Below are 13,702 nucleotides of genomic sequence, written 5' to 3' on the forward strand. Positions count from 1 at the left end.
ACTTAGAATATCCAAGATACCATTTGCAAAACACATGAAACTCAAGAAGAAGGAAGACCAAAATGTGGATACTTCATTCCTTCTTAGAATGGAGAAACAAAATACCCATGGAAGGAGTTACAGAGGCAATGTTCAGAGCTAAGACAGAAGGAAAGACCATCCAGAGACTGCCCCACCTGGGGATCCATCCCATATACAACCACCAAACCAAGACACTATTGCATGTGCCAGAAAGACTTTGATGACAGGACCCTGATATAGCTCTCTGTTGTAAGGCCATGCCAGTGCCTGGCAAATACACAAGTGGATGCTCATAGTCATCTATGGGATGGAACACAGTGCTCCCAATGGAGGAGCTAGAGAAAGTACCCAAGGAACTGAAGGGGTCGGCAAACTTATAGTTGGAACAACATAAACTAACCAGTACCCTCAGAGCTTATGTCTCTACCTGCATATGTAGCATAAGATAACCTAGTCGGCCATCAATGGGAAGAGAAGCCCCTTGGACTTGCAAACTTTATATGCCCCTGAACAGGATAATGCCAGGGCCAAGAAGTGGGACTGGATGTGTAGGGGAGCAGGATAGGGAAGAGGCTACAGGGGACCTTCAGGATAACATTTGAAATGTAAATGAAGAAAATATCCAATGAATTTTGAAAAAAAAAAAAAAGACTTGCAATAGTCATGGTGTCTCTTCACAGCAGTAAAACACTAACTAAGGTGAGTTCCCTCCATTATTTCAGCAAAGGCTTGAAAGTCTGTCCATTAAGAACAAATGGAAGATTTTCCCCTTGGGCTGCATTGTCTACCAATAGTGAGCAGAGCAGTGTGTGGAGGGTACCAGCAGCTTGAAAGAATGAACACAGACAATGTGGGACCATGGAATATATTGCAACTATTAAAAACAAAGACATCATTAATTTGAAGGCAGTTGAATGGAACTTGAGAATATCATCCTTAGTGAAGTAACCCAGTACCAAAATTGAATGCATGGTATGTACTCTCTTATAAGTGGACATTAGCCATAAAATACAAGATACACACTCTACACTACACAGATCCAAAGAAGATAAACAATTTAGAAGGCCCAAGAGAGGATACTTGAATCTCACATAGAAGGGAGAAAAATGGTAGTAGGAAACAGATGGAGGTAGGTAACTATGTAGGAGAAGGGATGTGGGAGAAAATGGAGAGGTTCAGGATCAGGTGTGGAGAGGGATGGGAGAGATGGTCAATTGACCATGACAATAAATGGAAATATGTATTTGGTGTGTGGGGGTAGGTATGGGCATCTCAATACAGAAACTCCCCTACCCTCATATAGCATGAGAGGAGGGGGCACTCATTCATCACAGTCAGGCTGACTGGGAGACTGGTCTTTGAGCTGACTGGGTTGAAGGCCTCACACTGATATTCTCCAGCATCTTCCTTCCTCACAGTATGTATCCTTAGTTGGCATTTTGATGGGGACAGTGTCATCCTCTCTGTGAGCTGCAGACTCTGATTGTTGAAGAGCCAACGGATGGAGATCCCAGTGTTGTCTGAGAAGCAAGTGAAGACAACTGAGCTCTGTACTTGAACTGTGCTATCTGTGACTCTCATGGCAGGCTGTGTCACAAGCTCTGCAAAGAAACAGAGGTGAGGACCAAATGACATTCATCTTTCAGAAAGATCAACCTGCCCTTCTATAGCTCACACCTGATAAAGCATGCAGGGAGGAGAAATTGGAGCTGTGACTACACTCATATCTTGTGCTTTGTATTTGCGAACCATGTGCTGTGTGACCCTGATTCAGTCACTGAGGTTGATGTGCCTCAGTTTCCCTGTACTAGGGCCACTGTGCATGATCATTGCACTGCTTATGAGTTAAAATTATGTATGAGCAACGTTCTGAACTGGGAGTGGGGAGCTGCTCACATCAACAGCATCTGTTCTACTTACTGTAGGCTGGATTCCTGAGGATAAGGTGGTGCCTGAAGAACTGTCATCTCTGTCCCTACCCTTGGGGACATTATTTTCCAGTGAATTTCCTAAGTCCATCAGAACATTTGACTTCTGTCCTGGCACCTTTCCATTGAACCTCAGGGTAAGGAGGTGCACAGGTGACCTATATGACTGCACCTGTCATGGTGGTAAACAGCTGATCCTACACCCTGTATGACTTGGACACTCAGCCAAGCCTTGTTCCCTATCAGCTCTAACAGGAAGTCCAATGCTAGCCCTGAGATGAAATTCTCTGGGGACAACTATAATTGGGTATGGATCCTTGGCTTCCTGATGCTCCTCTTTCTGACTGAGTAGTGATCTGGACCATGGAGGGAGGGGGAATACAAACTGAAAGGGAAGATAGAAGGGAAAGAGACAAATCCATCAATATTGAAATCTGTCTTTGGTGAAAAGACAGGGTCCTGTGACAAGAGAAGCTTAGATCAATCACTCAGTGGAGGTGGGTGGGAGTATCTGCAAAAGTCAGAAGGATTGAGCAAACAAGCTCCATCCCCTTTGTGGGCCTAACTGTATGTTGCTTCCTCTGTGGGGAAAGCTATCCTCATGTGTCTCCACCCTCACTGTCCTCACAAGCCTGCTCTCCTTCGGAAAATGTGGGTTGCCGGCAAGCTATCTCTTACTTTTTCTTCTAGTGACCCCAGGTATTTTTACCTCCCAACCTCCATTTTGGTCCAGCCAGCCCTCTGACTTCACTTTGAGATAGCCTTCCTGTTCTGTCTTCCAGCTCATTATGCCTAATAACTTGTTAGAAAAAAATCTAATTTGATATTTCCAGAATATCCAGTACCTACACAGTCTCATATGTCTGTGGGTAGATAGGCAGATGTTCAAATTTCTTGCATATTTCAGAATTAATGAAATTCTAATATTTGGAGCTACTGACACTGGTTAAAACTCCAGCCCATATTACCACACAGGGGCAGCAAGCATTGCAGGAAAGTACATAGTGGGCCACCAGGATTACATCTGCCTGCTCTACCCTCCCTCTGAGGAGAACATCATTTGCTCCAGCACTGCCCACAAGCTCTGCAGTCTTCCTCCCTCTGAGCTCAGCCTACACCCAGGCTGGAGGGCTTCCCAGGGTGATGTTGACTGATACCATGAATGATGGCAAGCACAAGACTGATAATCATCTCTGCACCCTGGGACAGCAACAGCTTCCCACAAGACTACCTTTGCTGTGTTTTCCCAATGTGCCCTTTATAACACAGGATCTTAAGCTCTGCTTTCTTCTCAATGCTGTGGAATCTACTCCCTGCAGGAAAGTGACAGAGGTGCCTGTAAGGACTGGAAGGGGACCTGCTGACTGATGTCTAGCCCGTGCTCACTGATCACCAGTCAGGGTGCATCATCATGAGACTCATGTTGCAGGAGGTCACCAAGACCCTAGAGAGGACAGTGGCCCCATAAACCTAGGGAGAGAATCAGGGGGACTCTCAGCATCCTGTGCTGACAGAGAGTCACCTAGGGTCGGCCCATTTCCTTCCTGGGAGGCAGCTGTTCTCTGTTGAGGTGATTCCCTATGGGATATACCAGGGAGAACTGGGAACCTGTTAACACACTATGCTCTGAAAGAGTAATGTGCTTAGTAGGTCTGAAAGACTGCCCAAGAGAACTCGAGGTCTGTAGGGTCAGGGATGGAGACATGCTACACCATAAGTGCATTCTGGAATTATATTTTCTAGTTTCCTGCCATTCTGAGTAGGGCAAGGGCCTAAAGAGATGGGGCAGACTCTGAAGTCTTGGGCTGAGTTACTTTGCCATCTAGGGAGCAACAACGGAATTTCACCTCATTCTGGATGCTCTTAAGATGGCAACTCTGAAATGTTTGCCTGCAGGAAAGAATTCCAGAAGGTGGACATCATAAGACATACACTTGCCAAAAGGACCTGAGTTCTTTGTTCATCAACATGGAGACACTGGCCTTCTTGCGAAGTCTCATAAGGCCATCCAAACAGCTAGTTAATGGCCTGGGAACCCAGATTGTCCTCTCAAGAAATGCATTCCTGGGTGAGTCTCTGTGAAAGATGGCCAGGGTAACTATCATAACTGCATCTCCTGACAGTGCACTGGATGGTGACACAAGCTATGGCAGCCTTGTACCATGTCAGCTCCAACAGGAATCCAAAGCCAAGCAAAAACAAAAATATTTCCAAGTATCACAGAGATTTCCATCCTGGCCTCATAGTGCTCTGTGTGGGGACTCCACAGCTTCCTCAGCTAGAGCTTATCCTACCTTCACAGAGGGTGTCTATATCAGGGATATGGGCATGGTGAGAGTCCCAGTGGTCAATGCTGAGTCTCACATTCTTGGGCTGAGTTTTTCCAGCACATGATAGGTAACTCTGCATGAAAAGAAAGGTGACAGGTTCTGACCTAATGGTGTTGGTACAGCCCATGTGTGCCCTGGAGCAAGTGCCCAAATGCCAATGTGATGAAAAATGCAGTGGAGGAGATAGCAGGCACAACCAACTCCTTAGAGTCAACTTATTAGGTACAATAAGCCACACCCAGCAGTTGGAAGCCATAAAGAGTCACTTACTGTGGATGTTGACTTGGATGTGTGCTGTTACGACTCTCATATTGCTGTCTATTGTTACTAGTGTGTACAAGCCAGAGTCTTTCTCAGTGACATCCTGGAGCAGCAGGGATCCATTGGTGTACCCTGTCTCTCTTCTGCTGTGTGCACGGCCGTTGATGATGGACTTCGTCACTATGCTATATTCTGCAATTTTAAAGTCCTTAGTGCTAAGCACACCTTTGTACCAGGAAAAGGATTGCAGATCTTCTGGCAGATTATGGACCTGGAGAAGAACACTTCCCCCTTCCACAGCATGCGGTGGAACTGGAACAATGCTGAGTTGGGCAGAGTCGAGAGTGTCACAGCACGAGGAAAGGGAGGCTGCAAGGGAAAGGAGAAAAACCATCACATGGGATCATTGTGCTCGGTGGAAAGATGCTGACCTGCATTCTGAGAAGATGGAGGCTTCAGTGTGAGAATTTCCACATCTGGGCTCATGTCCCATATGCTATAAGACCAGGATGAGCAAGGTATGACAGCCTAGACAGGCCTGTGGGTGTGTCTATCCTGCCTGGTGTAAGTCAGCAACATGGCCTCCATTTCCTCAGTGCCATTGAATCTGTCATTTCCTCTGCATGGAGCTCTCTCCTCAGTGTCTCCATGGCTTCCCCTCACTGCCCTCGGTCAGACACTGCACACACTCATGCATACTGTGCTCTGAGATAATGCCTCCCTCTGACCTTGGTCTCTACACACCCTGGATACTCACTTCCTGACTTTTCTCATTTCCTTTGTACCTGCACTCAGCTTCTGACCTCACTTTCTACATGTTCTTCCTGCTCTGTCTGCAGCTTCCAGGACTATGGCTGGGTGAGGGCTTGGAGCAGGCTGCTCTTCTTAGCAGGCCCAGGATTATGCTGCCAGGCTTTGAGTCAACTTGACACAAGCCACAGTCATTTAAAGCAGGGAGCCTTAACTGAAAATACAAACATCAGAATGATTACTGGGCAGGTCTATAGCACATCTTTTTACTGGTGATTGACACGGGAGGGACCAGTCCACTGTGAGCATTTCCACCTATGGGCTCATGGTCCCATGTGCTATAAGACCAGGATGAGCAAGGTGTGAGGAGACAGGCAAGAAACAGCACCCCTCCATTCTTCCTACAAAAAACCCTAAGTTGGTTTGATACTTTTCTCTTGGGTTTTTTTATTCGTTTTCTTTTCTTTTCTTTCTTTTTTTTTTTTTTTTAATGAAACTCTGCTGTTAAGTACTCATAAATATACTGGTTTGACAGACAGCCAAAAACTATTGTTCACTGTCTGCTCAGAGCAGGAGTAAGTGTCAAGTCCTGATAAATTGGAACCCAGGATATTTTTAGTCAAGCCTGGGACAGACAACCGGGGCCACAGCTTCCCAGTGCTCACCATTCTATATGGACTCCACACTTTCTTCATGTTCATTGCAAGAGCCTCAACAGACAGAGCAGTTTGGCATCTTAGGTCCTCTGAGATACAAGGGGGTATCAGAAAGCAGAGTCTGACCCATGGGCATTTCACTCTACATGTGTGACCTGCATACAGTGGTCAAACCCCAACGTGGGGATAAAAGTGCAGAGGGGAGGTAGTCACATGCCACCAGTGACAGTGCTCTTGGTAGAAGACCCTCCCAGCACTGAACAATCACAGAGAATCACTTACTGTCCACCTGAAGGTAAATGTGTGCTAATTCCATTTTCCGATGTCGATTCAGAGTTCGTAGGGTATAGAATCCTGTGTCTTTCCAGGTGACATTCTGGAGCAGCAGGGATCCATTGTTGTACACTATCTCTCTACCACTGTGAGCTGGACCTGGCTCACTTGAATTCTTGGCTGCTCTGTATCGAGCAATCTCAACCTTGTTAAATACAATCAGCCCTTTGTACCAGAAAAGTGATTGAAGATACTTTGGAATATTGTGAACAAGGAGAAGAATGCTTCCCCCTGCAGCAACGCTGGCCGGCACTAATTCAATAGTGGGACGTACAAGGGTAGTAGGACGCCCACAGATGAAAAGAGAGGCTAGAAGGAAAGAGAGATCCATCAATATTTGGACTTTTGTATTTTGCTAGGATGGCACCCTGTGTCCTGAGCAGCTGTTTAAGTTGCTCAACCGAGGTGGGTGGGTGTCTCCCTGCCCTACTTGGTGGAGGTCAGGGCATTACCTCCACGTGCTCCATGAGCCTGGGTTGTCACATCCACTCTAGGGTGCTTACCACTTTGGAGTCAACATGGCCCCACCTCACTTTCTTCAGATCCCTGCTCATACTCAGTATAGATGGTGTTGAAGTGCTGTCTCCTGACCCCTTCCCCAGCATCCTGTCTTCACTCTCTAAAGCTTTTGTTGTGTTTCTGTTCCTTTAATGCCCCCCCAACACCTGTTCACCTCTCCTCTCACACTCTGTAAACTGTGGACTTCTCACCCATGATCAGGAGGGCCTGACAGGTGGCACAACCTTTGCAGAGAATAGAGAGGGGGCCTCCCTGAACTCTGTGGCCCTATGTGTCCTCACTCTGTATCACATCTATCCAGCCCAGCTCCCAAATACCTCCTCTACTCTCAGCCTCCTCCTAGACATAAGAATCTTACAGAGCCCCATGGGCTGTAGGTAGCTCTGATTTCTCTGCCCTGTACACTCTCAGGACTACCCACCTACACTCTCCTCTTGGCTCTTTCTGTTTAAGCCCCCCAAAGTACACAGTGACAAACAACCTTCTGAGCATCTCTGGGCCCTGAGACAACATTAGATCACCCAGGGTAGCCCTCTGTTGTGTTCTCAACCTGGGTCAGTCAGCAACAAAGAGGTAGCCTCTGCACTCTCTGTGTGACACAGAAACACTGCTGGAAAACCAGTCTGCCCTATCTTCTCAAAATGAAATTTCCTCTCAGGAGGAAGATGACAGATATGTGTGAGGGATCCTAAGGGACCAGCTGCATGGTGAGTGGGGAAGGGGACAGATCCATTCCACTGCAGGCAAAATTAGGATTCTGGATTCTGAGGGAGTAGAAAGACCCAGGACCAGATGTGTTAGGAGCCTTGGCCTGAGTGTGTGGGAGGAGGTGACCTGGGTCCCAGAAGGATTGTTCTGGGCTCCATCATCCCATGCAGGGTTTCAAGAAGGTGCTCACACTTCTTATGCCTGCTGAGCTGTGTCTCATGTGTTCCCTGTGCTCCCAGGCCTTGCTAAGATGCCTTGAAACTACCTCAAGATGATTCCCATGGGACACCCTTTCATTCCCAGAGTAAATGCATGTCTGGAATGTGAATATCATCCCCTGGCAGGTCTGAGAAAGCTCTGCCAGAGACCTCCAGGTATACAAAGAAGAGATAAAAGCAAGGGTAGGTGAAAAGTTGATAGAGAGATAGATAAAAGTTGAGGTCCTGATTCAGGCATATAGGTTTATGAGTATTCCCTGAGTGTTCCCAGGCTGTGCCTGCTCTTCACTGTGGGAACTGCAGCTCATGTCTGGAGAACTGTCCACATCAGTGCAGCCTGTTCTATTTGCTTATAGGTGAGAATGTGCTGGCCTCAAAAGATAAGAACTTGTCAGTAGTATCTGTGTCCTTTCTCCCTTTCTGATGGGAAAACAACTTTCCTAGAAGTCTCATAAGCCTAACAGGAAAATGGGATAATGGCCTGGGAATCTGCCCTGATGTGGTCTCCCTCTGGGACACTAAGATGACCAGGAGACATGGACTAATTCTGGATCTCATGGCAGTACACGGTTTTCTTCCACATGGAGCAAGACATTGTCTACAACAAGCACTCTTTACTGCAGACAGAAAGTCAAGATCCAACCAAGCACAAAGCTTCTCAGGGCCCACAGGAGGTGAGGGTGGAACAGAGGTGTGGAGCCAGGGCTTTCTGGTACTCAGCTGTGTAAGATGCCCATGACTTCCACAGGCCCTTCTTTCTTCCCTCAAGACTTTCTCAAGGATGGTTCCCTATGAAGGACCCCAAGATCTAGACAGAGGCTGATGTCCTTGGCTGACTTGCCCATCCTGCATCCAGGTTTCTCTGAGGTGAAATCAAATGAGGAATTCTGCACAATTGACGTTATTTTCCACCATGTGTGTCCTGCACTAAATGTTCAAGCCCCAACATAGAGACACAATACAAAGGGAAAGGAGAGACAGTTCAGACCTGATACTTCTGTGTGCGTAGTAAGAAGACCCAACCCAGATTTCACAAAGAATTACTTACAGTACACGTGCAAGTACAGGGAGGTATTTGATACCATTTCTCGTTGTTTACTTATGGTTTGAAAAGTGTAATACCCTGTGTCCTCCTGTGTGACATTTTGGATCCACAGGGTCCCGTTGATATATAATGTCTCTCTGTCACTGTATGTCAGCCTCTTCCCCGCTGAAATATGGTACAGTGCAATTGCATGCCTCGAATATGTCATTCCTCTGAACCAGCCAAACATTAGAAGGTTCTCTGGCATATTGTCAACACGTAGAAGAACATTTTCTCCTTCAACCACTTGGGGTGGTAAGGATTCAATGGTGACTCTGGCAGTGGTGGGCAGGAGACAGCAGGTTAAGAGGGAGGCTAGAAGGGAACAGAGAAAAGCAACCAATAATGAGCAGGTGTCAGCATCCCTCAGCTTATGCCTATGTCTAGGGGAATGACCATAATGAAGATGAGCAACATAACCTCCATGACCTCAGAGCTTCAGATGGTATCATGTCCTCTCTGAGGAATCCTCTTCTCAGGTGTCCTCACATTACGTCATTCTTCACATAAAGAGTGTCTGGTGTCAGGAGAAGTGGCTCTCTGACCTCCTCCTCCATGCAGTCCTCATATTCTGAATAGTTTCTGTTCCATTAAACCAGTGACTTTTTCCTCTGTATACTCTGAATTCCCATCAACAAGTTAAGGCCTTTGTGAGTACAATGATTGGAACTATCTTTTTGGAAATGTCAGTTCGTGAAAAGATCTCAGAGAACAATGGGGTTGAAAAGGAGGGGGAGGGGGACAAAGGAAACAGGAAAGAATGAAAGAATGAATGAAGGAAAGAAAGAAGGAAGGAGAGAAGGAAGGAAGCAAGGAAGAAAAAGAGAAAGGAACAAGGAATGAAAGAAGGAAAGAAGGAAGGAAAAAAGTAAAGAACAAAAGGATATCTCCATAGATTTATCTACATAGTTCCCAAGTTTACAATAAATGGCAATCATTATATTTAAGGGTGGTTTAATAATTGTGTATTTGATGCACCAGTTTGGGAAGTCAAATGTCTCGGTGTGCACATTGTGGGTACATGACATGCACCTCTGTGTACAGAAAAGACCCTGCAGCACCCTGGACCTCCATCTACCCTGTGAGAGCTGAGGATGAATTCAGACTGTAATGTTTCCACACACTGAGCCATCTTTGGAGAGTCACCCTGTCATGGTTAGGAACATCAGTCTTCTGACCATGGTGGCCACTGTGACTGATTTTGAACAGGGACAGCTGAGGCTTTTCTTTCCCTCCTCAGTTCCTGTCTGCTCAGAGTTTCCTGCTGTTGAGTCTCTGTCCCTCACTGCACCTTCTGCACCATGACTACAAACAGAAACCCAAGTCTTCTCTAGACAGCTTCAATTCAGAGGACTTTGGGCTTCTGAGTTTCCCTTCCCACACACAATCAGATAGTTGGAACACTTACCTGTGAGGAGAACCCTCTGCCAGGAGGTACACCCGTTGCTGAAAAGTTCAGATGACACCTCCATATCTCTTCTCACTATACTGGCCTTTCTCTGAGGAAAAGACCTTCAGCTCCTGCAAGGCACCTGGCCTCTCCTGTCCTTCTTCCTTCTGAGATGAGTGTTCTCTCAGGCAGGAGCACTTCCCAGAATCCTATTGGCTGTGTGTGGTGGGGTCTGTGTCCATAGAACTGCTCAGCCACTTCCACTCTCAGTGCTGCACCGCATCTTTCTCACATTTTCTCTCTTTATGATTCTCCTCCAACAAGACCTTGAGCAACAAGGCTGATAAGCATCGACATGCCCTCAGAGAACAACGACTCATCCAAGGGCTGACAACTGCTTACTCCTGGACATGAGTCTGTCAGCATCAAAGAGGGAGCCTCCATCTTTCCTACGTGTCCCTGTGACACACAAACCCAGCTGAGGTCCTAGTCTGTCTTGTGTTATCAGAGCTCTGGGAAGGTGAGCTTTTGCAGCAGGAAGGAGACACAGATGTCTGTGATGGTTGGAAGGGACCAGCTCTGTGATGACTGGAAATGAAGATAAGCCATTTATCATTAATGTCACCAGTCAAGTTCCTGACTTGAGACAGAGTACTGAGAGCAGCTGTGTGGGGAATTTCATGTTCTTTGTATTGGGGAAGAAGTGACCTGTGTGTCCTGGAAAGGACTGTGGGCTCCTCACCTATGGACAGTTTCCAGGCAACCTACTAGCATTATGGGTTGGTTGGACTGTGTGTTGGCTGAGACCAACTGCTTTCTAGTCTCCCTGTGTCACCTATGTCCTTTGTCTGGTTAATTTCTGCAGCAAGGGTTCTGTATTCCCCTTGGGAGATGCCAGGAGGGAGAGAAATTTCAGGATAACCAGAGAGAGGGGTATCCATAAACACAAAAAACAGAGTATGTTCTAGAGAGAAAGAGAGAGATCCAGGTTAGTAGGGACAGGAATGGAAAGTAGTCTCCTAGGCAAGGTCATAGCTCAGGAAAACAATTGTCTGAGTGTTGAGTGACAGCTGCACACAAGAAAACACGACTTCCTGTCTAGTTCTTGGGTACTGGAGTCCTGGAATTCTTCAGAAATACTTCAGATACACAAGGATTAGTTCTAGAGTCAGAATTAACTGTACAATTTTTTTCAATCCTTGGACAATTGTTCCCTTAAGCAGGTGATGACCAAGATTAACATCAGCTCCACAATGCTTCACAGACACCTGAGAAGGCCCCTAGGGTGGAGACACTGGATACTTGGCTGGAGACAGATAACTTGTGTTTCACATATGTGGATCCTGTGGGGCTCATGTGGACAAGATATTCCCTCTGATTCAGTTTTCCAGTGACAGCACATGAGGGAATCAAATGATGCAGTGTCTACAAGGCAGCCTTAATCATGAAAAGGGCCTGACACTGGGGCCAGACAGTTGTCCAGATCAGCAGCATCTGACCATTTGTCTGAGGGGAGAATTCCTTAGACTTACTCTCTGGGACTCAAATCATCAAGTAGAACTATGTACTCTGTCTCTCTCCTGGGAGCCCTGACCTTCCTGTGAGGTCTCATAAGCCATCCAAACAGTTATCTGATGGCCTGTGCACCTGTGCAGCTGTGTGCTCCATTCTGAGTCACAAAAGAAGATGCCCAGTGACCCAGCAGCATTAAGGGTTGGCTATGCTGTGTGTTACCTGATCACAGTTCTTGCTGGTCTTCCTGGGTCAGCAGTGCTCTTTGTCTGGGTGATTCCCCATCAGCAATCCTGTCTTATACTATGTGAGATTACAGGAGGGAGGAGACTTTCAGATTTCCCCAGAGATAGGGGTATTCTCAGACACAAGAAACAGAGCTGGGTCTAGGAAGAGAGATCCAGGTTAAAAAGAGCAGGAATGGAAAGCAGTCTCCTAGGCAAGGTCATAGCTCAGGGAAACAACCGTCTTGAGGGTTGAGTGTGCAACCTTGTATCACCCCTGGTCTTCTCTGGGAGAAATGGTGTCTCATGTCTAGGACTACAACAGGTCAAGACATCAAATATGACCTTCCCTGATCCTGCCAGCATAGGTAGGATACAGTGCCCATCATCCTGCTCACTGTGTTATACAAACCTCCTGTTTCCATCTAGTATGAGGTGGGTCTAGGCAGACTTTCAGATTCTCCCTGGGAAGTCCTGGAGTAAAGTTGGATGAAATGTGCATGAAGAAGATGGGTCCCTTGGGTGGAGCCTTTTGCTCACAAAATGTCAGTAGAAAGATGTTGTGGTACATTTCAGACTCAAAAGAAAGGACAGTAATGGAAAGGGGGTGTACATGTACTCACTGGCCCATGTCTGGTGTCTCAATCCTTCCTTCTCTTGGCCCACTGGATACTGAGGGGTCTTCTACTGCGGACAGGGAACAGAGCAGTGGTTCAAATGGAAGTGCCAACTGCTCTTCCCTGAACAATACTCTAGGTATCTCTCTTCTACTGTGATAAAAGCACTGTGAACAGAAGCAGTTCAGTAGAGCAGAGCATGAATTTCCTGTCCAGGTCTGGGTCATAGTGTAGCCCTGCAGGAAGTCAGGCAGAAAACATGCTGCTTGCTGGCTCATTCTCTGGCTCATGCTTAGCTAGCTCTCTTATTCAACCAAGGACCATCTGCCTAGGGATAGTGCTGCCCACAGTGCCCTGGCACTCCTTATCAGTTTAAACAATTCCTCATAGACATGTCCACAGTCAGCACTGATAAAGAAGTTATTCAGTGTATACTTTTCAACCAAGTGACTTCGGGCTGTGTCAAAGTTTCAGATAATACTAACAAGGATACTGTATCAAATGATCAAGTCCTCTTTTTCTGAAGGGAGACACCACAGGAAGTTCCCCATTCTAAAAATAAGTGTCCCCCTCTCTCCCTTCAGACATCATATGTGCTGGTGTCCAGTGCCCCACACAGCTGAACACTCAGAGTCAGGACACCAGTCAAGGTTATCCACATTTGGTTTACTTTTCAAAGGTCACTTAATCTGAGTTCAGAGATGCTCTGGTGAACACCAGTGACATTCTGAATAGTAAGTAAATGGGCATCTTAAAAACATAAATATCATCTTGAAAATGGATAGGACTCCCAGGCACTTTAAGCCCCTGCCTCTTCTGTCTCCACTGGACCCAAAGCAGAAGCCAATCACCAGCTGAAACAATAAAGGAACTCAGGGCAGTTAGGGTAAAGGGACATGAGCATGGTTACAAGTTCTGAGAGATCCTTCAGGGTCATGAGGATCACAAAAGGAAATGGAAGTGATGGGAAGAAATGAGTGGCGCAAGAAAGAAAAACTGACATGATCTTAAGTTCACCTTCCCCCTTGGAAAGTTCCTCTTTCCTGAAAGAAACATTCTCTTTTTCTTTCTCTTTCTCTTTCTCTTTCTCTTTCTCTTTCTCTTTCTCTTTCTCTTTCTCTTTCTCTTTCTCTTTCTCCTTCTCCTTCTCC

The 13,702-nt window shown here is 46.5% G+C and overlaps 1 protein-coding gene across 2 annotated transcripts; it reads right to left on the bottom strand.

The window, feature by feature from the left end:
- Positions 1 to 1,273: 1,273 nt before the first annotated feature.
- On the bottom strand, positions 1,274 to 10,341 carry LOC110288964 (pregnancy-specific glycoprotein 22-like). Of its 2 annotated transcripts, XM_021155188.1 has the most exons (5): positions 10,217 to 10,341; positions 8,773 to 9,123; positions 6,229 to 6,588; positions 4,550 to 4,909; positions 1,274 to 1,622 (listed from the first exon to the last, which is right to left on the bottom strand). In XM_021155188.1, exons 1-5 carry the CDS (start codon positions 10,278 to 10,280, stop codon positions 1,294 to 1,296), a joined length of 1,464 nt encoding a protein of 487 aa, XP_021010847.1. In that variant the 5' UTR covers positions 10,281 to 10,341; the 3' UTR covers positions 1,274 to 1,293. The 2 variants fall into 2 exon arrangements, with proteins under 2 accessions (XP_021010847.1, XP_021010848.1); XM_021155189.1 differs by lacking the exons at positions 1,274 to 1,622; positions 8,773 to 9,123 and having other exon boundaries at positions 4,542 to 4,909; positions 10,217 to 10,280.
- Between the last annotated feature and the right edge of the window lie 3,361 nt (positions 10,342 to 13,702).

Source organism: Mus caroli, unplaced genomic scaffold, assembly GCF_900094665.2.
Source record: "Mus caroli unplaced genomic scaffold, CAROLI_EIJ_v1.1 scaffold_16773_1, whole genome shotgun sequence".
Classification (NCBI taxonomy): domain Eukaryota; kingdom Metazoa; phylum Chordata; class Mammalia; order Rodentia; family Muridae; genus Mus; species Mus caroli.